This window comes from Aquila chrysaetos, chromosome 22, assembly GCF_900496995.4.
Source record: "Aquila chrysaetos chrysaetos chromosome 22, bAquChr1.4, whole genome shotgun sequence".
NCBI classification, from domain to species: Eukaryota; Metazoa; Chordata; class Aves; order Accipitriformes; family Accipitridae; genus Aquila; species Aquila chrysaetos.
The window spans coordinates 20368302-20395979 of record NC_044025.1 but is presented as its reverse complement, the minus strand read 5'-3'; the positions used below and the strand labels follow the sequence as shown (position 1 = coordinate 20395979).

At 39.3% G+C, this 27678-nt stretch overlaps 1 protein-coding gene across 3 annotated transcripts; it reads right to left on the bottom strand.

The window, feature by feature from the left end:
- Nucleotides 1-229: 229 nt before the first annotated feature.
- On the bottom strand, nt 230-27678 carry RAD50 (RAD50 double strand break repair protein). Of its 3 annotated transcripts, none has more exons than XM_029998210.1 (26): nt 27621-27678; nt 26387-26566; nt 25899-25982; nt 25506-25657; nt 24686-24871; nt 24321-24525; nt 23773-23901; nt 22836-23001; nt 21939-22132; nt 21153-21359; nt 19030-19212; nt 18668-18825; nt 17606-17781; nt 16666-16903; nt 15575-15764; nt 14522-14648; nt 14097-14290; nt 13796-13906; nt 13130-13222; nt 12927-13040; nt 12000-12127; nt 10952-11176; nt 7821-7906; nt 7253-7395; nt 4802-4935; nt 230-4447 (listed from the first exon to the last, which is right to left on the bottom strand). In XM_029998210.1, exons 2-26 carry the CDS (start codon nt 26513-26515, stop codon nt 4261-4263), a joined length of 3939 nt encoding a protein of 1312 aa, XP_029854070.1. In that variant the 5' UTR covers nt 26516-26566; nt 27621-27678; the 3' UTR covers nt 230-4260. The 3 variants fall into 3 exon arrangements, with proteins under 3 accessions (XP_029854070.1, XP_029854072.1, XP_029854071.1); XM_029998212.1 differs by having other exon boundaries at nt 26387-26575; nt 27620-27654; XM_029998211.2 differs by having other exon boundaries at nt 26387-26592; nt 27621-27646.

The following is a 27678-nucleotide window of genomic DNA, read 5'->3' as shown; positions in this document are numbered from 1 at the left end:
TTTCTGCATAAATCCAATTACATGGAATAGGATGAAGCCGGACGAAGGAGAATTTGCAAATTGCATCACACTTCCCGAGGGTGTCAATCTTGCAGTAAGTAGAAATGTGTTGGCTCCTGGCAGCTTGCCCTGGGGGGCTAGTAAACAAACTGTCATACTGAAATAGATTAGAAATGATATTTAGTGTGACATTTAAATGCTAACAAAGATACATGGAGACACTAAATGATTAAGCTTTTGAAAGCATCATCTATATTTATTGGTTTGGTTTGTGGTGTTTATTTGTAGATAATCACATCTCTTTGGGTTTTTTTTATTTTTAATCTTTAGGGCATGCAAAAGCTTTTTGCCTAAATATGGCATGCAGCAGGAAAAGTGGACTTCCACCATTATAACATTTATGGAGAAGTTGCTCCTGGAAGTAGCAAGTTACATGTTCTTTAAGTCACTTTTTTACTTCAGGCAGATCAGAAAGCAGTTTTGGTTGAAAAAAAATAAAAATAAAAACCCAATTAATTCATCTTTGAAGTTTTAAACACCCAAAGCACATCAGGCCGAGCAGCTGTAGCAGTCTGTAAGCAGACAGCACAGTGTTGTACTGACTAATAGTGAAGGAAGCATCAGAAACTCAAAGTATTGGTTTTCCACTGCTAATACAAATTCCACTTAGAAACAAGACTGTTCAGACAGGGATGTCTTTAAGGCTTCCCCCCCCCCAGTGAAAGTAGTTGCCACCTTGCTTACTACATGCACATAAACCAAAAATAAGTTACGTTACTGAAGAACTGAATGATGTGGCATAGAGGTGGGAGGAAAGTCATTTGAGCAGTGCATGCTGGAGCCCTCGATCTACTGCAGATTGCTGGCTCTAAAAGCGTTCACCAGGGCTGAGGCTGTAGTCAGACCCAAATCCCTTGGAAGGGATTTATACCCAACTAACCCTTTCCTGGGCTGACCTGCCAATGTTTGCCTGTACAGGCATGGGAAGCATTTAGTGCTCTCGGAGGGGAGCTGGGTGCCTGCTTAGGTATGAAATTCCTGTCCCAGGCAACTGCCTAATTCTTGGCTCCTCAGCCCACTGCAATCACACTCACCGATAGCTCTGTGAAAGCATTTAGAATTATTTTTAGTTGTCATTTTTGGCTCTTAAATCACGGCATATCTGAGTGTCTGCCTGTGGCTGTGCGTTCCTTGTGAAGGTGTGTGCGTGCATCGCTGTGCGCAGGACGGGTGCTGTGGAGCCGCTCTCCTGCGCTGGCGTTTCTCTGCTGGAAATCCACCTCAGCTCCAACCAAAATGGCAAGCGGAGAGATGGTTTTCTTCACCGCTTTGTCACCTGCCCAGTGACTTACTGCAATAAATCTGCGCCTCACTTGCCTTAAACGTCTCTGCTTGGTTCTGCGCTCGACGGCGTTGAACTTTGTGTAGTACGATGTAAGGGCGACAACCCCTTCCCCCCGATATTCCGCTCCTCTTGCACCCTCACCTGCAGCCCTCCACCCGCACGGCACGGCCGGAGAGGAGGCCGACCCCGACCGAGCCGTCCCACCGGGACCGGAGGCAGCGGCCGTCGCCGTCGCGGCGAGGCAGGAAGCCGCGGCGGAGCAGGGATCCCCTTGACGCGGTGCTGGGGGTGGCTGACTGCGCCCATCTGCAGCAGCCCTGTTTCCTGTGGGTGCAGCAGGAGAGGCGGGCGGCAGCGTCCGGGGAAACGGGGCCCGTTTCCGTCCTCGCTCTCCCCGAGGTGCCTGTGAACAGCAGAAGATCGTGGAAGTGTTGAAAGTTTCTCCTACACTCGACTCACACGGGCGCATTTTTTTCGTTGCCTGGTCCGTATCAAAACCATGGGGCTGATGGAGTCTCTTCCACGCTGTTAGCTATAGAGGAACCTATGGATTATTCATTACGTGGATTATTTTTTTGTCATTTTAATACTGACACTTGACATAGGAGACCACATTTTCTGTATTTTTTCCAAGTTCTGACAACAAGTTTAATCCCCAAAGTGTGCGTGAAGATAAGACTTTGCAGCTGGGGAACAGAGAAGGGCTGATTAAGGCAAAAATGTGCCCAAACTACTTTATAGAGGAATTGCAAACCACGGCTTTAACTTGGGGCAAAAAAAAGGCACAGAATTCACAAAAGTTGGGGAGTTGCTTCTGAAGATAATGTAATTCTTCGTGAGCTGGGATGTATGTGTCATGCTAAACTAAACAGGTAGTACAGGAAAATTTGAAAATTCAAAGTCATTTTTTTTTCTGTTGATTATATCTTTAAGAAAATTCCCCTTCAGGAAGTAGTACTAGAGTCAGTGAAGCTTCTTATTTAAAACTGCAAACGTAATGCACGTTAGTAGCATTTTCCTTTGCCTTCTCTTCCCCCCTCCTCCCCAGTTTGGTGTTAATTGCTTTTTCAGGGGATTGGTGAAAGAACGTAATTGCTAGGAAGTCCCATTCATTCGCTTATCTTTGAGTGGTTTCCCGATGACTGGGGCCAACCTGACTCTAGTGACTTGCAGTTTCAGAAAATTCAGGTGGAAATAATCCTTAGTTCAAGTGCTCAGTTTCTGGCATTACCCTTTCAGGCACCTTCTGCCAAGTTCACTTAACTCTCCAGCCACGTAGAAGGCAGAACATTAGCTACTGAGATGAAGAATCAGACCCGGGGCACTGCTGGGTTTTGTCTTTTTTGGTGCAGATGTCCAGACCCTTTAGCAGGTGGGGTGGGCGGTGGTATGATTTAACCGGGGGGCTCAGCAGAGCCAGGAAGGTGCCACGGCACAGCCCCGTGGGCAGGCAGGGCCACGCTTCAGCGGCCCCATGGGCAAAGGCCTCGGGGCAGGTCCCAGGGCTGCCTCTGTCCGTGGTGCTTAACCGGCCCCAGGCCCTGCCGGCACCTGCCACGCTTGCCAGCACTCCTACCCCTGTCCTCGCTCGCTTTGTCCCTGGGAGATTAGTGAAAAAGGGATTCCCGCATCCTGAAGCACCAGGAAGGCAGCGTGCAGCTTTCTCAGGCTCATTCCTGTATTTGCTAAAGACAAATGTCCCTAAGTTACAGAGATTAACCTTTTTTTTCATGGTGGTTTAAAGATTCTTCCTCTGAAATTGAGCTTTGGTCACACGCTGTCTGCTAGGGAGGTTCAGCCTATCACTGCTGTCTGCAAGCTGTGAGTCCGGCTTCTGCTTGTGGACGTGTAGCCAGTAGCCAGAGTTCAAGGTAGAAGAGGTGCCCCCTTACTTAGTTACGAAGAAACAGAGACCCAGAAATCGCATCCCTCAGGGCTTGCACGGCTTCAGAGGCAGCGAGGCATGTTGCTGAGGAACCCTTGTCTGAAATCTCAGGACTTGTGATGATTGGGTCCTTTGCATTTTGAAGTGTGCCATTGCTGTTGGCTTTCCGTTGTCATTCTGAGTGGCAGGTTCCCTTTGGCCTGTGTTCTGCAGGGCCGTCGGGTGTTGCTGTACCAAGAAGAGCTTCAGGAAGAACTCCGAGTGGTGCAGGTAAAGCTCAGCATCCACACAAATTAACTCTCTAAGGCATTTTTGAATCATTTTCACAGAACTTGATTGTATCTCGTGGAGAATCAGAATATGACATAACTCTCAAAAATGTCATCATCTTAAAGCAGCAGAGAGGTTACAAGCAAAGACAATATGGTTAAAATATGCTTCTGTCATCCATTCACTCATTCATCTCCTTAGAGATGGGACTTTCCTTTGTTCTAAAGAAAGCTTTTATACTTTGTGAAGATTCTGTCTTTGAACAGCCAGAGTAATGTTACCTTGTAGAGAAAGTAGTAAAAGTTCTCTTTGAAGCTTGTGAATTTTGTGTAGACGAGGCGGGTAGCTACAAAAATGCCTTGACTAGAGATACAAATCAGTCCTGAACTTGCCATAATGCAGTGATGGAGAGTGAGCCCTATTCTATCGACAGAGCTGCAGCTGTTCCAAAGAACCTGTATCTGGATCTCCCCGGCAGGACATACGCAAAGAACATCACAACTTTATTTTCACTTTTAAAGCATAAAATACATGTAAAAGTTAACTGTGTTGTATTCATTTCAATTCTTCCAAATCATGGCGATCCTTAAACCCAGGCACAAAAATGCATAGAAAGATAGGAAGTTTAAAAGTCTAATAGTTTCAGATTCTAGCTAAAATTATTACAAATCTTCAGTAGTATATGATAGGAATGCCTTCATTTGAGCTCTATCAAATTAGGCAGCTAAGTCAGTCTATAATACGTAAATTACTTGAAATTCTAATGAATGTATGAGCCTAGGGAGCTGACGCTGCATTTCATGATCTCAGAGCACTGGTCAATGTTCTTCTTTATCCTGTAGAATGTTTCCACGTATTCAGAACGGCCCAGAAGTTCAACAAAATCTTCATCATGAGTTATCACCAGAAGCTGAAAGTTACGCTGTTGTGAGCGGCTTTTTATTATCCTACAAAGAGATATTACTTAGTGTATGTTTATCTAAATCGCATTCTAGTTTTATAGAACTAGTAAATACACAGTACAAAAATATTTAACTATTGACAAGAAATGACAGGAACTGTCAGGCAATCTAATGCAGATTAGCAACTCTCTTTACCCACGTAAAAAAAATCCCCAAATTATTTAAGAAATATTTTTCCTCTTCCACATAAAGGATAGGGAATCTAAAGCTACTACTTTTCATGTATATTTGCAGATACCAACAAAGATATGCCATCTTAAAATATAATTAACTTCTGCCGACTACTATTAACATTTGAAAATAATCCATCTTTAAGTTTCACAAGAAGAGATCACTTACTCCATCAGGGCATGTGCAAGAGACTCTATGTTTTCTCGATCAAGATTGGTAGTAGGCTCATCTAGTGCCAATATGCCACAGTTGAGACAGAATGTTTCTGCTAGAGCAAGACGAATAATAAGAGAAGCAAGCACCTAAGGGAAAAAAAAACCCCACACCAAAAACTCAGTCTTTGAAGTGTTTTTAGAGGAACTACATGTAATGTGCTATTTTTAATGCCATTACAAACCATGACTAAAGTTTACATAACTATGTGATGACAGTTCACAAAATGATAATAGCTAATTAGTTACTGAAAATCTACATTAAAACTTCAAGTTTGAGTTGAAAGACCCATTCTACAAAATACCGTTGGAAAAACATCAGAGAAGTCAAATACTCAAAATTCAGGAGATATTGGAAGTAAGGATTCCATTCTGCACTAAAGATGCTACGACATTACCATGTGCATTACCCCTCCTGCAGCGGGGATGGTGGAAATTTGTACGTGTACCACTAAGTTTGAGTTACTGAACTCCTGACTACTTACTAAAACTGAAGATAGTAGGATTTACCACCTTACATGTTAGTTTTGTATTAACATGCCTAACTATATTGTTATTAGATCTCCTGAACTAGTGAAAACTACAGAACACTCGATGGAAACTGTGCTGCCAAAAATACTTTCCAATTATCACGACTGCTGGCATCGCAGTTCATGATCAAAGAATTCTCAGAATATAAGCTAAGAAACTGTGAACAAGTTTCACTCTCATTTACATAGGACTCAAACGTAACATCCTAGACTACTTTAGGAGAGGACACATTTTTTGCCTATACTGCTGTTTTATAAGAAGATTTGGATTTCCCCCTGAATTAGTATGGAATTTTCAAAACCAAGTACACATCTACACTCATGTGGGAATTAATTTGACAGCATTTTTCATACTCAAGCAACAATACAGTACTCATCTTCTCATGAAATACCCTTTCATGATTCTATTGCTGTATGCACTTAAAAATATTGTGTATCATTTTGTTCGATTCCTTGATTTCGTTTTCTACTATTGTCTGTAATATCTGGTTGTGGACAAGGCCTGGCTGCCAATGGAGTAAGCAACGAAGTGGGAACTGCTACTCTGGAGGCAAGGAAGTAGGCAGTTTGTTCCTTCAGATAATGGCAATTCTTCCTCAACATCAAAGAGATCTAAATCTGTTGCCATCATGACCCTTTCAGCTACTGCAAAAGAAAGGGAGCCAGAAAGCTCCAGCTCCCACTGCAGAAGAGGAAGGAGAACATATCTCCCTCATAAAACTGCAGTGTCCTTGGGCTAGGTTGTCACTGGCATCTTGCACAGACAGACTTAAGTGTCGGGGAGAGCTCTCCAGGTCTTCTATTTACAGTGCAGCAGGCACAAAGGACAGGCAGAAAGCGTTCCAGCAGGGAAGTAATAAGAGCAGCCTTGGCTGTATTTTTGTCCCTTTCTACTATCTCTGCATTTAGGAAGATCACTTGTCCTAGCGGAAATGGTTCATTTAAGGAAGAAGCAGAGCTTCCTGCTGTAATACTGCAGGTAGGTTTGGTTGCCCAAGCTGCATAACCGATATGCCAATTGTCAGATGGCTAGAAGTATTATGGGTTTTTTTCCATACCTCAGCTCTTCTAAAAAAAGGTACAGATGGTGATTTTGGAAGCTGATGGACAAGGCCAGTTCTTTTCTCTTGCTTAGGAATATTTCAGATGCTCTGTCATAACATAACAGACTGGTGGAAACAACTCTCAAGCCCCAACATGTGAAACAGAAGTGGTTAACTATGACAAACCTCTGATCACTGGTACCTTCAAGGCAGGTGTGATATCAGGCCACTTGGCCAGTGTGCATTATTAAAGTACCAAGACAGCTGAACGGCCAGACTGCAGAGCTGCTGGCTGACACCGACCAGACAGAATGAAATGCAATGCCTGAAAGTGTGGCACGGTATGATATTTGGTGACATCAACTGAAAGGTTATATTCAGCAGCAGGGGAGAGTAGCATAACTTGGAGAAAAAGAGGTCTCATCACACTTAGAGGTAGACGCAGTTGTGAAAAGAAGACCAAGGGCCAGTCCTCAGGAAGGCAAAAATATGGGAGCAAGTCAATAGACCCAAAGCTATGGGAACCTTAGTGGTAACTAGCAAGAGACAGACTAGGAGGATTTCAACTTGAGGAGAGAGGGAAGTTGAACCCTTCTCTCCTGCAGGAACTCAGATCGGTCCCCAACTGAAACAATGGATTCTGGCAAAACAGGTTTCAGAATCATGTATTGCATACTGTGAGCACCAGATATGGTGAAGGGAAGTTGTACAGAACTGTAAATCAGAGTTGGAGCCACCTGTTCTTCAGGGTCACTTCAGAACGCATTACTCTCTTGCATTCACCTGAGTCAGTTTTCAGAATCCTCTTTACTGCGTACTAAAAAATGCTATTACCTTTTGCCCAGCACTACATCTTCCTCGCATATCCAGTGCTGTATCTCCCTTTATCATTACTACTCTATAATTGTAACTTCTTCTTTTATCAGAGGCTGAGACATTCTCATCTGCATCAGAACGGATTTCTATATATTCAATATCTGAAAATGGGAAGGAGACAGTTTTCACATTATCAAAAAATCTTTAAAGATATCATAGGATTAAACAGAGCTGAGAGGTATAATATGCAGTAACCATCAAAAATTCTCTTCAGAACTCCCACTAATAGATATGTCTTTCAAATTAATTTTTCCAAAATTGAAGGAATGAACTCATGCAGTTCTCCTGTCTCAAGGAAACCGTAACTTTGGAAAACATAGAAAAGGGAAAATTACCTCTATCTATCCTGTAACTAACCACATAAAGTGTAATAAAGATCATAGTGGTGACCAACAGATGTAGCCTTTAGAATGGAGCCAACTGTTTTCAAATCCTGGATTTTCAATATTTTGAACAAACACTTTTCAGTATGCAGTGCTCAATATCAAATGGATACGTATGGGCAAAACTACAAAAAATTACATACCTTGTCCTCTGTAGGTGCTTCGCCAAAGGTCACGAATTATTTTGTTGATTTCTTCCATCTTCATGCTATGAAATGTCATTATTGCTCTAAAGAACAACAACAAAAAGTGCAAATTGTTATAGGTGCAGCCATGGACTATATGGACCACAAGAGCTTTAAGGATGGCAGCAGCTCCTTTTCCATTCCCTAAATATTTTTACTAGAAATGTACTAGAAAGTACCAGTTCATTTTGAACATGTAAGTATCTAAAGATGAAACACACTCTATTGTGTAAATAATTCTACTCTCACAAACAGCTGCGTCTCAAGAAGTAGGAGAGTAATGAAGACAAAAAGATTTGCATTCAGTCACTCAATGGAGAGCAAGTTTACCTGACTTTTTAAGAGATTTGTAATTTGTGTGTGAGGTGTGTTTTCAGACTGACACCAAGAAGACAAATCCGATGTTAAGTCTTCCAAAGCAACAGTAGTGTTACTCATTGGCACAGTCCCCCAACAGTGCAGATAACTGGGTCTCAGTAGGAAAGGAGAGCCTGTGAATTTTCCTCAGAGCAAAGAATTCTGTATCAAGAATATAATTTATAATTACCCAAACAGATGTTATGACTAGAGCTACCTTTCTCTTCAGCAGCAAGAGTAACATAGGATGTCATTAATAATTTTCAATTTAATTTCCCCGACTAATATAGTGACATGACTTCAGATCAATAACAGATGATTCCTTATGAAAGCATTCAAGAAAGGACAGGATGCTACATGTCTAACTTGGCTTTTTAAAGAAAAAGTACTCTGTAATGAAAAAAATGCTTGCTCAATTCATGCCAATGTCTTCTTTCAAAAAACATATGGTGGAAATAAAATATACTTCTGAAATGGACGGTTACATATACTCTTCCTTTCTCCCCTCTTACAGGAATTATTTCCACCTGTTCTGGGGAATGCTTAAGTATCAACTCTCATAGGGTTTTTTAAGTCTGAAGAAAGAAGAAAGTGTTTTCAACTATTTACTTAATTAAACCCAAGAATGCATTCCTCACCAATATTTATCATAAACCTCTAAATATTAAGTCAATAAAGATCAACTATAGCACCGAACACCCAAAATGTTGGTCTTCCCAGCTACAGATAACAGCTTTCAATCTCTGGCCATTAGAGTTAACGTTTCGTCTCACCGATTTTTCAGACGATTACCAATAAGTGATGCTTATCTATTTTTCTTGAAATTACAAGACTGATTTCCTGTTTTGCCTTAAATAGAAACAATAGATGATTTGATACCACACAAAAAGATTCTGAATTCTAAAAGGGAAATTCTTGGAGTGCATTTCCATTTAAGCTGAAAGGGGAGAATTATATATGCTCTAAACAATTTAGAGCTCCACAAAATAAATTTTGGATTAGCTTACATTCTGGTATTATGTTTAATTTTATTTATTTTATCATTAAAACTGCTTAAAACAGGGTTCCTCTAGATAGTCTTTTCAACTTGGAGAGTTCTCATCTATGTAGCTTTACTTCTTGACTGTTATGCTGTACCCTCAACCACATTATTGCTCTTCTGTGCTCCTTTTTCCAGCACTACTAAACCCTTTTAAATACAGGAGACCAAAATTCCATACTATATTCAAGACATGGGTCCATTGGTAATTCATACAGTGGCCAAAATGTTTCTTTCTTTCTTTCTCTTTTTTGTTCTTACTATTCAATTTATCTTTCTGTCACTGAGCACCAGTTTCAGATTTCCTGAAACGTATCCACTGATTCCAAGATCCTTCCCCATTGTCCATGAAGTTGCAATAGCTCACTGCAATTCAGTCATTCTAATTGAACATACAGGGTTTTTTATGGAGCCATATGTTTTACTTTGTACGTGTTTACAAATTTTGAGATGCTATTTTTGCAGTCAGTCCAAGACTAGAAAACAAGCTTCCAGAGGAAGCAGAAACTATCATAAAGTTTACTACACTTTCCATCAAATGCAAGACATGTTTCTTTTGATCTTGCCTTCTCTAATATAAGCACAAAATGACCCCCACTGGAAAAGGAGAAAAAAACCCCTCTACATCGTAATATTCTTTAATGAAAACACAATTGTTTACCTGAGAAGATCATCATGGGGAACAAGAAATCTACCTGACATATCTTATCCATGTTAAGATACAACCAGAAGATGCTAAAATATACTGCTATAGAAATGAAAGTAGTATGAGAGACTATGCAAGAAAGACCTGGGTTAATAATGAAGGATTTAAACAGAGATTTCACTTTTCCTAAACTTGTACTGTGGAGTTTATGTATTTTGAGATAACGTGTGAGAGAGACTTTTACGAAACACATTCTCCCAATTATGCATTGCGTATCCTGTAACACTTTCCTCTACTTCCCTCAAAAACCATCAAAATTACAGGAAGAAAGGAAAACCATCAGCAGTTTTGGGAGACACACTTACAAAAGCTTCCTAAAAATGCTCTCAAGTGGAAAAAAAAGCTACAGAGGAATAGCGATAGAGGAACAGCCTGCAGCTCCACTGGCTTGTCCACATGTTTTCCTATGAAAACCAAAGTTGAATGTGTTTATCGCCTGGACATTCTCTAACCAGTACAGGCAACACAGCAAAAGATTACTTCAGACCAAGAATTCAGCACAGAGGGTACAGGTGGGTGATGTGTTGGGTTCACTCACTATTATCTCTTGACTTGAACTGTTGCATTGCAGATATGAGTCCTAACACATACAACCATAACTGAAAACAGGTCCAACAGAGAATTGGGAATAAAATTATAGTGATCACTGGACTTACCTATGACTATATTAAACTCCAGTTATTAACATCAATACACTTACTGTATGTATATTATATACATTAACTTAGAAATTTCCTACATCCTACCAATCCTGTGCAGTTTGTAGTATATTTTCATTAGTTATTTAAAAAGGCGTGCCTTGTTATGTTATCTTAACATTTAAATGCCTGATTTTATAAAGAGAAATAATTACATATCTCAAAGAATTATATCAATTTACTAAGTTACCCCCAGAAGTCTGAAATTGAAAGCTGCTTTTGCATCAAGGTTATCAATAGTAAAAAAGCCTAAAACATTCAAGAATTACCTTCATATGACAATACTTACTTATCAAGAGCCTTGTAATAAAGGTCCAGATCTTTGTTCACTAGCTCTGTTGTTCTCATAACAATCATCATCTCCCTGTACTTTTCCTCTGCATCTTTGAATTGTGACTCTCGAAGTTCCTTTTTAAACCGAACAATCTCTTCCTCAAATCCACGTTGTCGACCAAGTGCAACATGATGGTTTCTTTTCAGAGATTCTATTTTCTCCTCTAAATGTTTCTGATCACTGTGAAACCATAATTGATATACAAGTCTTTTGTATTTAATGTTTCACAATTTTTTAATCAGGGTTCTAATTTTGAGTTTATGTTAGACAGTAGCTCATTATATTGTAAATATAAAGTCTGTAACAGTTAAAATCACAGTACTAATGTCACTGAAATTAGGAAATTATTGAAATAAAAATATTTTTAAGTTTCTTAAGAACATATTCAACTCACTATTCTGAGAGGGAGAAGCAAGTTATCAAGTTCAAATGCCAAAGTGCTGTATGCAGAAACATATAAAATAGTGAATTTTGTAGGTGGAATTAAATTAGGATACTGAGCAAAATAAGATGAATTAATTAGGTAACCTCTAGAAAACTAAATAAATAGTTCACACATAAGAACCAGGATAGGGCTAATTCCTTTTCAAAAGTGTTTATTATCAAAGCAACTAATATTAAATGACTGAAGTAAATACAAAATTTGCTGCTGAGACCTAAGTGAGCAGACTGAAATGGAAAACTAAATATTCTTATCCAGAGAATTATTTTTTAAACGTGGATTTAGCAGGGGAAGTCATTAAAAAAACAGATTAGATTGGTACAGGTATGGGCAGACATGCACATATACGTATTTCTAGCTAGAAGCACTACGTAATTTCACCGAGTCATTTCTGTTGTCATCATGGGGATATTACGCAAACATGAGTTTGAAGGAGGAAGTGGTCTACAAGAATGGGGAGAAAGGTGGGCCAGGAAACACACTAAAACACAGTGAATATAATACTCAGATATTCAGTGAATCCTTGTGCAAAACATGCTGTTCAGTTTTGAAGGTACTTACTTCTTCATTTGCGGGACTTTCATTTCTCCCATCTCCTTCACAAGTTGTTTTATATTGTCTTCAACTTCTTTTAGCTCTTCATTCCGTTTCCTCAAAGTAAGATTATCCTCTAGCCACCTTTCCTGTATCTATCTCCACAGAAAGTGAGAAGTTGTATAATGTTTCAGTATATTGATTCTCAATTACAAAGTATGAGCTCTGCAAAACTCCAAAACATGCTGCAATAGTAAAATAATTGACAACAACGAAAATTATCACAGTGAGAACTTACCTTGTGCTAGAAGTAGGGTATAATGGAAATCAGCAGTATTATTTTATATTTCAATCTGAAATAATACTTACAGTATTTATTGTCACAGGCAAACACAAGAGTGATCCTGTGTGCAAATATTAATCAAGGTTTCAAACAGGGCAAGTAATTTAGGGTGAGATTTAACAAAGTCCCCCATCTCAGTTCTACAAGTTAGACAGTAAGTGGTGGGGTACAATGGGGAAACACATCTTTCCTATAGAGAATGTAAACAGTATTTGAAATATATACACAAAAATTTAAAGTACGTGATTTGGAGTAACTAGCAACTTTTGGTATCTGCAATTTGGTACCTTACTTCAGAAGGCAGGTATTCTCCACACAAAGATACTTTTGAAAATGCTGGCTACTATCCCAACAGACTTAACCCTTTCGGAAGTAACACAAAATGATAGTTAGAGATAAAAGTCTTTTACAATATATCTATTTTTGCATATACAAACCTCAAGACTTTCTTCAGCCTAATGCATGTATACCAGCTATTCTGACTAACAACTGATTAAGTAAATTAGGAGGAGACAAACTCTGCACCACTATGGACCTAGGCAGACTTAAACCAAAACCAGAAATTATTTCAACTGCACAAAATATACTTCACTGTAAAATAATATATCTACCTTTTGAGTGTCAATATCTTGTCGAATCGTTTCCATCTCCTTACTTATCTTTTCCTTCTGTTTCTCACAGGCGGCTAACTGAGAATTTACTTCATCAAGTTCAGACTCCTTTTGCTAAAAAAAAAAAAAAAAAAAAAAAAATTCCAGATTTAAACACAAGAGTGCTTTTAATGTCAAATTTTATCGACTGTTTTTTAGGTTACCTTTTTATAGTCTTCTTTTCCTTGTTGAATATAGTTTTCAATTTCTTTCACGTACTTGTTTATATCCTTAACTTTCTCTTTTATGCCATTTATCTGCAGGGAAAAGATTTCAAATGAAATGCAGTCATATGTCCAAGAACTGATACGCTCTGTAGCAACGATTAGATACTGGATAACACTATTGTCAAAGTACAATACCTGATCATAACTGCCTTTAATTCACTAACAAAACCTTCAGCTTTTGAAATCCAGACGCTCCTTATTACTATGAAAATGTTTTCCAAAACAAATGGTAAATCACTCATTTGTGCTTACACAAGAAGGCCACTTCACCTGAGAAAAAACAGGTTTGTCTCTTGGCAAGGACAGGTTACAGTCATCCTTGCTATTTCTCTTAGATCTATTGGGAAGGGCTTTTAATACCATTGGTCACTAAATATTGCCAAATGTCCCTAGAAGCCTTTTGACTAGACTGTCAAAGGTTAATAACAACTGAGTTCATCTCCTAACTTGGTTATGTTCCTTTTCTTCCCTAAAAGTTGCACCAATCTAGAGCGTCTGCTGAAGTCACTGTTTCCTAAAAGCGAACTCATTGCCATGGCTTCCAGCCATGCCTGAAAACCAATACATAATCCTATCTCCCAGCTATGCCAAAAGCAAACAAACCTTCTCTTGGGTTTCTTTATTACTTGCAGTCCTTTTGTTCATTAGATCCTCCTTCTCCTGCTGCAGTTTTTCTAAAGTTGCATTCAAAGGAAATACCTGCTCTTTTGCTTCCTGAAAAGTAGTGGGAGAAAGTCCTTTTTTATTTTCCCATTCTGTTAAAGATCAACAATTTTTCATGTGGTAAAAAAAGTCACGTGGTTATTTGCTCGGATTATAGACAATGTTAAAGATTTATTATTCCGTGCCTCCCCCCAACCCAGGACAACAAAGCTAAGGGTTAACAATTAAGAGTATTTCCTACCTTGATCTCTCTGCATAAGGACTGAACCTCAGTGGTTAATTCCACTGTTTGTTCCTCCAGTTGTCGACGATGCTGCATGCTGCTGGAAATCTGAAGTTTCTCTGCTTTAAGCTCATTAACTGCACTCTTTAGCTGCTGAATCTGATTTTGCTGGTCTTGCTTGAGTTTTTGATTTAACTCAATTTTACCAGTAACTGCGGATGAAAACAAACACAGAATGAAACAGTCAATCCTTTATTAAAAACATTTATTGTCTTCCTTATGAAAATTTAACTCTAAATTAAGCTAGTATGACCCCCAAAAATCAAAACTATTAGAATACAGTTATTTCAGAATGTAAAATAAGTAAAATAAAATTTTAATGGCAGGAAGTTTGGAACATTATTTTCAATATAAAAATGAAATACCAGTTTTGTATGACCTACCTGTATCCCACAAGTGTTTTTTCTCTTGTTTTTCATGGCTTACTTGTAGAACAGTTCTACTTAAATCGACCCCTAGCAGCTTAGCCTCCTGCTGAGCAATTTTTCGTTCAACATCCCTAATATCAGTCTGAAAGTATGAGGGAAAGTACTATTACTTTCGTGTTAGTGTTTAACAATGTATTTTTTATCTTTGGCACACAAGAATAAGCTTGGGGCTTGAGGCACACATGATTCAAAAGACCTTCAAATTTATCTCCTCTGCTGGAGCAATGTCACTTCATTAGCAGTAAGGTTATGTCAGCCCACAGGCTGCTATAAACTGGAATACCTAATTGGTATAAAGGATATCAGTCAATATGGATGGATGGGCTTTTGACATCCCCAGCCCACCTCAGAACAGTTACATGTGCTACCTGTCCCTGCGACAACAGAATTGTTGAAGCCTCAGGAGCTGCTGCCATCTCCCACCCATGATATGCTCTCAGTCCTTTGCCTGGCCCCAGGTTCTCTGCATAACTGTCCCTCTCATGGTTCTTGGTCAAGCAAAGATTTTATGTTGGTAATAAAGGCATCAAGACTGTTCAAAACAGCCTCCTATGTCAGAATAATAAAAAGTGTAAGATATCCATTCCCCTTTACCATATATTCAGATGGCACAGAACAAGGAAGCACATGTGACAAGATTCCAGAAAGTACTCAGAGTAGCTGCTGAGAATACACTGAGCTATAATGACTATGAAGACTGAAAAACACTTTGGTGCACTTGCGGTTATGCTCAAGTTCTGGATTATACATCTTTTCCCAGTTACTATAGCACAGAATTGAATGAGAACTCAAGGGACATTGTGGTCCCCAACAGAAAAAATCATTACATAAAACTTCAAGTTTTGTAAGTACCAAGATCACCTATGTAATGCTGCCTTTTAAAGTATTTTTACTTTTCTTGAATAGTCTTAAGACCTCAAAGTTTTGTTGTATTATTGAATAACTACATATTCAAATGCTAGCAACTGAGCATCATTTTATATATTAAAAGAAATTACCAAAGCATACCTGGTACCTTTCCATCAGTGTTATATCCTGTAAACGTGCCTTGGCACCATCCTCCTCAGACAAAGCTGTCCGCAAGAGTGATTCCTGTTCTTCTATCTCACCCTTCAGGCCTGTTAAATCCCTGTTTGCATTCTGTATCTTGCTCCTCAAGTCTGGTATGTCCCTATCTTGGAGTTCAACTACAGTTCGCCTTAAATAAAACAGAAATCCGTAAAATTTCCTTTGTCAAAGCCAGCAGCATGAGTTCAAGACATTCAAGATAACAAAATCTGTGATATGATTTAATAGTGGAAGACTAAATTTAGCCAAAATTGTAGCCCCTTAACCTTGCCCACATTCGATTAGGCTTATGTTACATACCCAGCTAAGGTAATACATCCCTCATTTTAGACAGGTGAGATGAAACAAACAAGCAGACAAAATCTCTTTTGGTTTTTAACTTAATTACAGCAAGTGATCATGAGAGGGTCTAAATCCATGGTACAAGAGTGCCCTCTTGTGAAGGAAAGGTCTACCCTCTAACATACATTCTCCAAATTCAGAACAACGGTCTGCAAATTTCCTGAGACTAGAGCCTCTTCACTACTGGCAGGAAACCTGCATACTCTAGTCTTACTTCTAATGCTGTTCGTACACTAAGAAAAAAAAAAAAACAGGACCCTTGACAAAAACTCTTTAAGTCTAGTGTTATTTGTTAATGTTTTGGAGTGAGGCAACAGGTAAACATTTCAGTAACAACAAAACCAGCCTGTCCATTTTAAATTACAATGATAAGTAACAAGGAAGGGAACTGTGCCTGTATAGTGTAAATTATCAGTAGAAAAGTAAGTATATAACCACTTTTTCTGCCTCATTCTCACGAGAAGCTCCAAAGGACCAGAAATACAAAAAATATAAAATAGCTAATATTAAAGTCCAAATAAGCAAAGAACAAATGCTAGCAAAATATTTATCTCCACAATAAGATTTTTTTAATGAATTAACTAGCCCTAAAATAAAGCCTCCTTGATGTCTGCATTATTTTTAATAATCAAAAAACAAGCATTTGAAAGAAAACAGCTTGCAACAATATGGTTTGCTAAGTACTTTACCTAAGTGGTTTAAGACTCATCATTTCATCACGTTTTTTCTCTTTTCTTTTAAGCTCAGACTCTGTTGACTTCAGTTTGTCTGGAGCAAGACGCAGCTTAGACTGCAGATCACTGATTACATCTTGCAGTTCGGCCTCCGTTTGAAAAACTCTTTGACAAACTGGGCAACATGACTGGTTCTCCTCTGTCAGTTGTGTAATGAACTGTGAATAAACTGCAGTGGCTCCAGCAAGCACAGCTGGTTTAAAAAGAAACAAAAAACTTTATGTTATATAAATAGTGCATAATCAGTTCTAAACTAGGTATGTATTTACCATAAATGAAGACAAAATTATAACCCACAGAATCACAAAGGTAGGAACCTGGCATGGCCCTAAGTGACCTGGTCTGAATTCAGTGCTGCCCCTGCTTTCAGCAGGTTGCCCTAAATCACCTCCTCAAGTCCTTGTCAACCTGAATTATTCTACAAGTCTGTTTTATTAACCATGCTCATCCCTCTGTAATTAACAGTGGAAGTGAGTACTTCCTTCAGAAATTACTTTCTTTTAGTTAGTAGTAGGCCCTATGGGCCAAACCCACACCAAACAGCTGGTTCTGTACTTGTCCTCACACCTGGCAGATCCAAGCACTCAAAGCATTTCCTTCGGTTCGAGGAGGTCATGATCTGCATACACAGTAAGCCAAAGCAGAAACTTCACTTACACATAATAAGAGAATTAGCTGAAAGAATTAAAACAACTGATCCTGCTTAAATGTAAAACATAAATAGTAGTAAAGATAAGGAAAATTTATTAAAAAATAGTAAGATTCAGTAATAATCTCCCTTAAGTCAGTTTCTGTGTCTATTGTTTGTCCTGCACAAGCAACAGACTGTCTCAGTATCTGTGGCTTACATTTAAAAAAGCTTTAGGGAAAAAAGTAGAGCTATATATAAATTTACCTCGCTGTTTTGAACTCTTTTCAATTTCATCCTGAAGCTTGTTCAGATCACTGTCAAAATCTTGGCTTCCACAAACATCAAAAAGTTTTGCTTCATGAAGGGACAACTGCTCTTCTTTTTTTTTTAGCTCATTACTGACATAAGTTTTATGATATTCTACTGATGCTAGTCGTTTGCTGAAACATCAATGCATAAATTCTTTTATTACAAAAACCCAAAGATTTCAAACTGTTTAACAAAAACATGGGAAGTTAATCTGAAATTGATATTACAGTGCTGCTCACCAGTTCTTCTTTAATGATTTTTCAGGAAATCTATAGTGTCAAGTTTTTATGCTGTACTTAAAGAAATAAAGCGTTTAATTTTAATTCCCTTTTGTTTTCTAGATGCTTACTGACGAGAAACTAATTTCTAAGGACAAAGCCATACAAAACTTTATAGAATAATACAATATCAACTTTTTTCCCCTACAGCAATTATTGCTTATATTATTGAACCTCTTATGCAAAGAATGTTAGCATACTTCTACTCATGTTTCATACTTTTGATTTATGCAGTATTCTTATACTTAAAATCTTGGGGTTTTTTGTTTTGTGGAAGTTTAATGTGTATCACTGCATAGTGTGCTGATGTTACCTACTCCTTCTAACAACTTGTTTTATATAATCAAATTAAATCAGGAACAGATAATCACATGTGAACTCGATATAGCCACTAACCACTCTGTGACTTACAAGAAAGTCAGAAGACCAGCAATTTCCACCCCGGAAGCACATTCATTCAGCTAGAATTAGTATAAACAATTAAGGATGTTCCAAAACAATATTTTGCTATCTTTTTTCGTGCTGCCTTTGACAAACTACAAATGTTGTGATTTTATTAACTAGCACAAACTATGTCAGCTACATATTACATAAATTCTGCAGGATGCTTTGATTTTGCACATACCCAAATAAACAATAATGAATTAAAGTAACAAGTATGTTAAGCATATTAACCTTTCTAACATTTAAATTCATAATTGCATAAATACTTATGGTGACATAATCAATTAATACTTACTTAAGGTCAGCAAGATTATCCCTTGTCTGATTAATCTTTCTATTTTTACCATGAAGCCAGTCTTCAAGTTGGTTTTTATTTGGAAAGTATCCCAACAGTGATGTCAGTTCATCAGAATGTCTTGATTTTACTTTTCTGATCTGCTCTTCTTTGTCTGCCTGGGGAAATGAAGCATTTTAAATTATTTTTTTCCTATCTTCAAGTTTATGTCACTCAATGCGTTCATGGAGTTAATGGCTTCTATGGAGTCAGACAGAAGCTTTACATATGATTGTTGATAAACACCTGAAAAATACACAAATCTTGAAGGGACTGTATTAATTTCATGTCCCTCTCTTATGAGATGATGATAGAAAAATTACTTTGTCTTTCTTTAGCATCTCCATTTGGGTAATTGTCATGGTATGTAGATTCAACTGTTCCATCTCTTGATCCAACTTCCTAAGAGCTTTGTCCAGGTTTATTTTCTCATTTTGCAGAGTTCGTACTTCTACTTCAAGTGTTTCTACATTGCTGTTCTTCTCAGCCTTCTCCAGCTCATGTTCCTAAACAAAAATAAAAGCCCAGAAGACTTAAATAATTACACTAATCAATAAAGCTCTAACTAAAGGAAACAGAAGAAAGCTCTTAAGCTGCCTGGTAGCAGTATTGTTAGCTGTTACAGGAATGACACAGGATTTGTAAAGAATACATGAAAAAGGAGAAAGGCTGTGACGTTGGCATGGCAAAAGTAAAGCAGATACTGCATGCACTGCTCTGAAACGCAGTACTGCCCCAAGTTGCTCATGCTTCTACCATAAGCCATAACCACATGACTTAGCTTCAGGAGGCTCACTTGTATTGAGTTTGCGTGGCAGGTTTTGGTAGCGGGGGGGCTACAGGGGTAGCTTTTGTGAGAAGCTGCTAGAAGCTTCCCCTATGTCCGACAGAGCCAGTGCCAGCCGGCTCCAAGACAGACCCGCCACTGGCCAAGGCCGAGCCCAGCAGCGATGGTGGTAGTGCCTCTGGGAAAACAGATTTAAGAAGGGGGGAAAAATCCCTGCGCAATGGCAGCTGGAGAAAGGAGTGAGAATATGTGAGAGAAACAACTGTGCAGACCCCCAGGTCAGTGAAGAAGGAGGGGAGGAGATGCTCCAGGCGTCGGAGCAGAGATTCCCCTGCAGCCCATGGGGAAGACCATGGTGAGGCAGGCTGTCCCCCTGCAGCCCATGGAGGTCCACGGTGGAGCAGATATCCACCTGCAGCCGGGGGAGGACCCCACGCCGGAGCAGGGGGATGCCCGAAGGAGGCTGCGACCCCGTGGGAAGCCTGCGCTGGAGCAGGCTCCTGGCAGGACCTGTGCCCTGTGGAGAGAGAAGCCCAGGCTGGAGCAGGTTTGCTGGCAGGGCTTGTGACACCACGGGCGACCCACGCTGGAGCAGTTTGTGAAGAACTGCAGCCCGTGGGAAGGACTCATGTTGGAGAAGTTTGTGGAGGACTGTCTCCCGTGGGAGGGACCCCACACTGGAGCAGGGGAAGAGTGAGGAGTCCTCCCCCTGCGGAGGAAGGAGCGGCAGAGACAAGGTGTGAGGAACCAACCCCAATCCCCATTCCCCGTCCCCCTGCGCCACTGAGGGGGAAGAGGTAGAGAAAATCGGGAGTGGAGTTGAGCCAGGAAGGAGGGAGGGGTGGGGGAACCTGTTTTAAGATTTGGGTTTATTTCTCACTACCCTACTCTGATCTGATTGGTAATAAGTTAAATTAATTTTCCGCAAGTCAAGTCTGTTTTGCCCATGATGGTAATTGGTGACTGATCTCTCTTTGTCTTTATCTCAACCAAAGAGCCTTTCGTTATATTTTTTCTCCCGTGTCCAGCTGAGGAGGGGAGTGACAGAGCAGCTTTGGTGGGCACCTGGCCGCTCTACTGTACATTAAATTCTGTAATGTACGTTTACTGTACATTAAATTTGGGATTATCCTAGTGAGGAGTCTAGAAGAAACACTGTCAAGCACTGAATTCATACACTGCTAACAAACATAAAATATTTGGCTACAAAGGCATAACCAGCTGTTCAACTGGGATGTAAAATGCTTGTAACTTTATAATAATTCATCAGATAAAATGCTTATAACCAACTAGCCCATCTCACAGACAAGTTATCTGGAAAAATACATGTAGTATAGCACTTCAGGTCACATTTTTCTGGCCCAAGAATTTAAGGCTGACTAATCTTATGATATCACCAGCTGTGGCTATTACCCTATTTATAACTCACCAAGAAGAATCAGCACATTCTGTGCATGCACTGTACAAAAACAAAGAGTGAATAGTCCCTGCCCCAAAGGGTGCACCATCTAAACAGACAAAGCATAGAAAAGGTATTAAAAGGGCAAAAATGCAGCAGATGGAGTAAAGGTCAAGGGTTTTCTTTGGGGTTTTTTTAATGATAAAGCCAAAAGTTTTTACTTCAAACTTCTATAAATTTTTTCAATAACAGTAACTTACTGTCTTGACAATCTCCTGATCCAACTCCAGAATCCTGTCTGAAAAACCCTCCAACTGCTGCAATTCACATTTTACATTCTTCAGCTCAGCTTGTTTCTTATTTTGAATGTCTGATTTCAGGTCAATGGTTCTTTCTAATCCAGTTTTCTTGTCTCTTATTTCATCTATCTGTTTTTGTTTCATTGCTTCTTTTTGTGCAAATTCTCTCTGAAAGAAGTCAGCAATAATATACTCATTATTTTTTTCATAGGAAAACAACATTTAAAAACACTTCTTCACACTAGCTTACAAATATTTACCACTGTAACACAAGACGTTGAGATACTTAGATAACTAGAACTTGTCAAAAATTTTCTGCTGAAATATTTTGACAGGAAAATGCAGATGCATCATACTGGTAGTGTTCTGTAAGAGCAACTCCATTTTGAAGATGACTTCAACAAAAAGTTGCTTATTTTTAAACCAGTTGCCCACTGTAATTCTTCCTCAGGCTTTTTAGCTTGTCAGTGATCCACCTGCATGAGACAGCTGCTGAGAAAAACCTATCTGAAGAACTGCCTGTTCAATAGCTTTGGCAATTCAGATCACTTGATGACCTCTTAGTTCCAAAACTAATTTCCACGGAAAGATTCAGGCAACCCATAATAAAGAATTCTAGAAGAAAAAAAAATGGCTTCGGTTCCCCCCCCCCAACATTCTTCCTCCCAGCACCATGAAGACACGTATGGACCAATAACACACTAATAACCAATACTAACTACATGACTAAACCAACAAAATCCTTACCATCAAACGATTTGCAGCTTCTGTATCTCTTTCTTGTCTCTCCTTCAACAACCTGTGAAAACTGGTAACGTGCCTTTCGTTAAAAGGTGCTCGCTCAAAACCATCTAATTCCAGCTGTGCTGCCAAAGACTGAATTAATGAATCCCTCATTGTGATGTGTTCTTGGTGACGATCTGCTTGCAGTTGAAGACGACCTTCACAAAAAGAAAATGTGACATTTAAAATGTGAACTTAAATGTGAATTTAAAAGAAAGCCTCTTAAAACACTAAAAATTATTCTGATAAACAAAGCCCAAACATATTTTATGTAAGCACATACTCTGTCTCAACTACTACAGCTTTACTGAAATTCCCATAGTCCATCGAAAAGAGAATACACAATGTATGAAAGAATATTATCCTAAAGCCCTCTGACTAGTCCCCAGCGCCAACCTGAGACACTGAGCATGCCAAGCATTCTGCTTTCACGTTTTTCTTGGTTAAAACACACTTATACAATCACATCTGGTTAGCAGTCATTTTCATCACCCAAAGCAGTACAAGCTCAGACAGTGAAAACAATGGTGGTGTAAACTGCTAGGCTGATGTTGATCTATGCCACCGTAAGTTATCTATTTGGAATATCTTTATAAAGAATGGTCTGTTTACAAACAAAGGTACTACATGTTGTAATTATAGCTCAGAACAACAAGTGCACATTAGAAACTCCAGGAGAAGAACGCTAAGATCTGTCCACCTGTGAGAGTCTCATACCATACTGTGCAGCCCACTCCAAACTCATACACATTTCAGGGGTTTTGCCTAGTTCAAATCCCTTAAATTCTTATCAGCAGTTCCATTTCAGATCTTAATTACATTAAAAAATAAATACAAGGTTACAGATGAAGTCTAAAATACCTCGTTCAATAAGTAGTTCTGATTTCTCACTGTTAAACCTCTGGCATTCTTTAGTGGCTCTATCTAATTCACGCTTACAGTCTGATAACCTCTTCTCCTTCTCCCTCACTGTTCTCTGGTGGTTCTGGTATCTATCCCTTAGTTGTTCATCTGTTCCTTGAAAAACCTGTACACCAAATACAATACAGAATGAAGTTAGCTTTTTAACTAATTTATAAGCCGATTAATGATGTTTTAAGAAAGAATCATGTCTACTGTAACAGAATTCAAGAAATAAGACATAAACACCTCCCACACGGAATTTCTATATTAAGACACACATTAATAAGAATTAAATATGCTACAAGCAAAACTGGAAAAAGAAAAATCTGTTTTTCTTAGGCTGATAAAACAAATGAATTTAAATTTTTACCATTAAGGAATTTCTTTCCATTTTTCAAAATAGTTTTAAATGCCTTGTCACAATCACAACAGAAGACTTACAATTATTTCTTATTTTAAGAGAAAGAAATAAAAAGTCTCCAGGGAGATGAATGGTATTAACATCAAGAGCCATCCCATACTGGTCAAAACAAGTGCTGGCTATCATCAACATACAGTGAGAGGTAGATATTTTCAAGTTGCACACCACAAGGCATTGTTACCAATAATTACCACTTTTATGAAAACTTCTGTCCGTATTTGCTTCCTGGCAAGCTAGTCTACAGTGAAGGGAAAAGTTACAAATAGCAATTTAACCCAAATCACATAGAAACTAATACAGCGTTATTGAGCCATATTTGCCATATCTGGTAATATCAAGCAAGCTACATGGGCTATGAAAATGTTCTTTACCAACATCTAATGCATAATAAAATATATACTTAGTTCACAGGGTAGCAAAATACAGACTGCTTCTTCAATAGAAAGGATGGCAGCATGGAATTTAAAAGGCAACCTTTTCCATCTTCTGTTGCAAATCTTGATTATCTTTCTCCATCTGCCTCCTCCTGCTCTCCAAGGCTTTTACATCATTGTCTAGCCTCATTACTTTTATGAGATTCTGTTCAACTGCTGCCAGAGAACTCTGCGAAGAAAAGAATGCTGTAAGTGAAATATCTCACCAGCTTATGAATCCCATAATCAATTGTTCTATAGCTAGTTTAGCTTTTGTTTTAGTTAGTTTATAATAGTTTTAGTTACCAGCTAAATTTGAGAAAGAGATTTTAAATTAAGCTACAAAAACCCAATACTGCTACAAGAATTTCACAAGCTATGTTCTTAAACCTCCAATGGCTGTTTACAGATTAGACCACCATCTGCCAGCTTTGTTGAGGTATGCTTGATTCCGCTTCAGAGCAAAGGATTAGATAACACAAGAAAAGTGTAAGATTTTAATCAAGAAATTCGTCCAGCTTTCACATTTTGCTGTGTTCTTTAGTACTCATGTATTGTTTTGTATTAAAGTCTGTATTAAAGTCTTAACGTAATTGTCATGCAAATTACCTTTAGAGGATCAAGTTGACCCTCAATAGATTTTACATTCTCCTTAGAAGCAGCCAGTTGAGCCTCTCTGTTGCTAAGATGATTCTGGATTTCCTGTGCTTTTTCTTTATTCTGTTTTAGGTATTTCAGTTCTGTCTGGCACTCTTTTACTTTCAAGCTTTGTTTCAGTCGTACCTGACGGAGAGTTTCGAGTGCTTTAATATACCTTTAAAAAAAAAAAACAAACAACAAAATTTCAGATGCTATTGGCAATATAGCAATACTGATGTATGAAACAATGCCTTAGACATTTTTGTTAACACCTACATTATGAGAGAAGACATTTTCTTACTTATTTTTTATTTAACTACAGTAAAGAGAAAAACCTTGTTGCTGAAAAGATCTCATCAAATTTTTGTTTCAGGGCCTTCCCTTCACTTAACGGCCAGTTGGATTCTTCTTGGTGGCAGAAAATGACATTGTTAATCACCGATTTGGAAACACCAAGGGCACTGATCATCTCTCGATCAATTTCTGCACACTTGGAACTGAGACTGACCTTCTCGCCATGCCTATGTAGCACAGATAAAGAAAATCCACAAAGAAGTTACTAGCAAGTTCTTTTAAAAGTAAACTGCATTTTTAACAGTATGATCTCATTGTAACGCACCAACTCAAAAACTTAATGAGTAACCATTTTTAAACATTTAATTACCTTGTTCAACACATGCATTCAACATTGTCAATATTTGTAGTCAAGACTGTTACACATTATAAAACTATGCAGAATCACCAGAGGGAGCAAAAACAATCTTGAATTAAGTTAAATGAATATGACTCTTCAATAGTGGAGACTGGAGTTAAACGTGGGCCAACAATGATCTGAAACTGAAAATGGTGCTAAAGGAAGTAAAGCCTACACACTCCACACAATGCTATTTTCAAACCATATCATTATTAATACAATTTTCAAATAAATGCGAGTTAACAGATATAAGTAGTTCTTAAAGTAGTGGCTATCAAACGTAGGATTTTCGAATCAACTAATAGATAAAGTGATGAAACTACATAGCTTTAATCTAAAAGCACTGGTAGCTACTTCAAGGAATACATTATGAAGTTTTCTCTTGTCTTATACTCAAAAATATACAAAACCCAAACCGATCTTCATGCCAAAGTAAGAAAAAAAAAACCGTGACAACTTACTTTGTTCTAGTAATGACAGATTCAAGTGTTTTAAATTCTGTTTTCTTGCCTTTCTGGGTGCAGACCATGGATCGCTGGACAGCTACGAGCTCTCCGTTTACATCACGAAACTGTAATCGAATCTGGGCTCTAACATCTGTTTCATTGGCAACCTTTAATAGAAACAAAAAAACTGAGTAAGGGAAATTCTTCGCAATGTCCAAATGAATACGTGCCTTCCCAGTTGTAGGTAATGTTCTAATGTCCCCCAACTCTCCACTTTTCCTGAAACAATACTGTCAGCTCATGTCTGCCTAGAACCTGAACATCCCTGTCTTCATCACAACCCTGAGCGCAGTTAAGTATTTTACTTAGGAGTGAACACACATTAAATCTAGTCACCATGACTTTTACCTTTGGATCATGAACAAATGAGTTCCCTTTGGTGCCAGGAGGAAAATCTCCAGTGGATATGTATTTAAGACATTCAATGATAGTCTAAGAAAACAGAAATAAGTATACAGTTATAATGACAATTTAGAATAAACAAGATGGACTACAGGCAAAACCAGTAACAGCCCAAATATTTACAAATGAGTTAAATATGTGAGGAGAGAGAAATAAGAAATAACATTTTATTTTTTGAGTACCATGAGACTATGGTACTTTGCAAAATCGGTTTTAATCAGGATCTGGATCAATTTCCTACGAAAAATATCAGCCAGAGCTCTGCAAAATCCAGGCGTGAAAGCAGATCTCTAATAATGCTAAACAACACAATATTTACGGTGAACAGCAAGATTTCTGCGATATTATTAATACCTTTCTGTAGATCATTATTCATATTTTGAGGCCTTTCAGACCTATTTACAGTTCAAAACCAAACATATAGTAAGCCTTACCGTTTTTCCTGCACCATTTGGTCCCACCAAAATAGTTAATGGATGAAAGAAAGTGATAATTTGTTTGTCTTTATCCTCTACCCCAAAGCTCCTCACTCCGAGGATACTCATCTTCTCAATCTTCGACATTTCTGCAGAAGGTCTTCTCTCCCAAAGTCAGAAGTGTAAACGTTATAAATCCTGTAAAATAAAGCTTTGTGAAAAATCTAGAAGGCAAAAATCACAGCATATCACTGAAAGCTGACAACGCATCTATACAAGCACAAAATATGATGAACAGCTTTAAAAACACACCTAAGGCTCTTCAGTCATAGCTCAAGGTACAGAACATACGAAGGCAAAAACTCATTTGTTTTAAACTGAGAAGCTAATCAACTCCAGGTTAAGACAAGTGCCATACTATTTATCATTAAATCAAAACCAAAAAATAACCCAAAATAACCCTTTATTCCACATCACAAAACCCACGCACATGCTTTCAGAATGCCCCCCACGCAACAGAGGCCCCGATATTTTTTCCCCTTTAAAAATCCACTGTCGTCCTGCAATACCCAACTCTGTGCCAGCTTCCCCACCGCCTCTGTTTCTCACAGGGCCGCGTTCCAATTTGAATGGGACACCCAGCACTACCTTTGTCTTGCTATGAGGGGGGAAGAAAAAAAAAACAAACAAAAAAGCAGGAGACTCCGCAGGCAGGGCCCAAGGCCTGTGCACGGGTGGGAGCTCCCACGGGCTGGGGTAACTGATGGAGGCAACTCCTACCCTAAGGCCCGTTACTGACCCGCGGTAAACACGTGTATTTCAAGCGTTTATGCATGTGTATTTCAGGTATGTTTCCTATGGCCGAAAGAGCGTTGCTCGGTGCGCTCCCACTCTCCCCTCAGGGCTCTCCCCTGCCCTCCCCCGGGCCCAGCCGCCTCCTCAGGGGAGCCCCAGCGGGGCTCGGGCCCCGCCAGGCCACCGCTGCGGTTGGAGGCAGGCGGCAGCGGTATGTGTGGGGGGGGGGGGACGGGGACGGGACCGGGCGGCAAAAGGGCATTTCCCGGAGAAACCCCGCCGCCGGGGCAGAGGTGGGCAGCGGGAGTTTCCCACCCGGAGCCCCGCGCTGCAGCGGGGGTGGGACATTTTCCAAGGAGAGGCGATGGCACCGCGGCGGCGGGGGCGGCCCTTCCCCTCCCTACCCACCGCCGAACCCCCGAGCCCGCCACCTGCCCCGCTCCCCCAGCCCGGTCACCTCAGCTCGCCGCTGCTGCCGCCGCCGTTCCCGCGCCCCGGCAGCCACCGCGCCCGCC

Coding starts and splice junctions, on each gene's coding strand:
- RAD50 (XM_029998210.1), bottom strand. CDS start 26,515: ATGTCGAAGATTGAGAAGATGAGTATCCTCGGAGTGAGGAGCTTTGGG. Junction 25,658..25,898: donor CATTTGTTCATGATCCAAAG/GTAAAAGTCATG, acceptor TTTCTATTAAAG/GTTGCCAATGAAACAGATGT. Junction 24,872..25,505: donor TCTGTCATTACTAGAACAAA/GTAAGTTGTCAC, acceptor TGTGCTACATAG/GCATGGCGAGAAGGTCAGTC.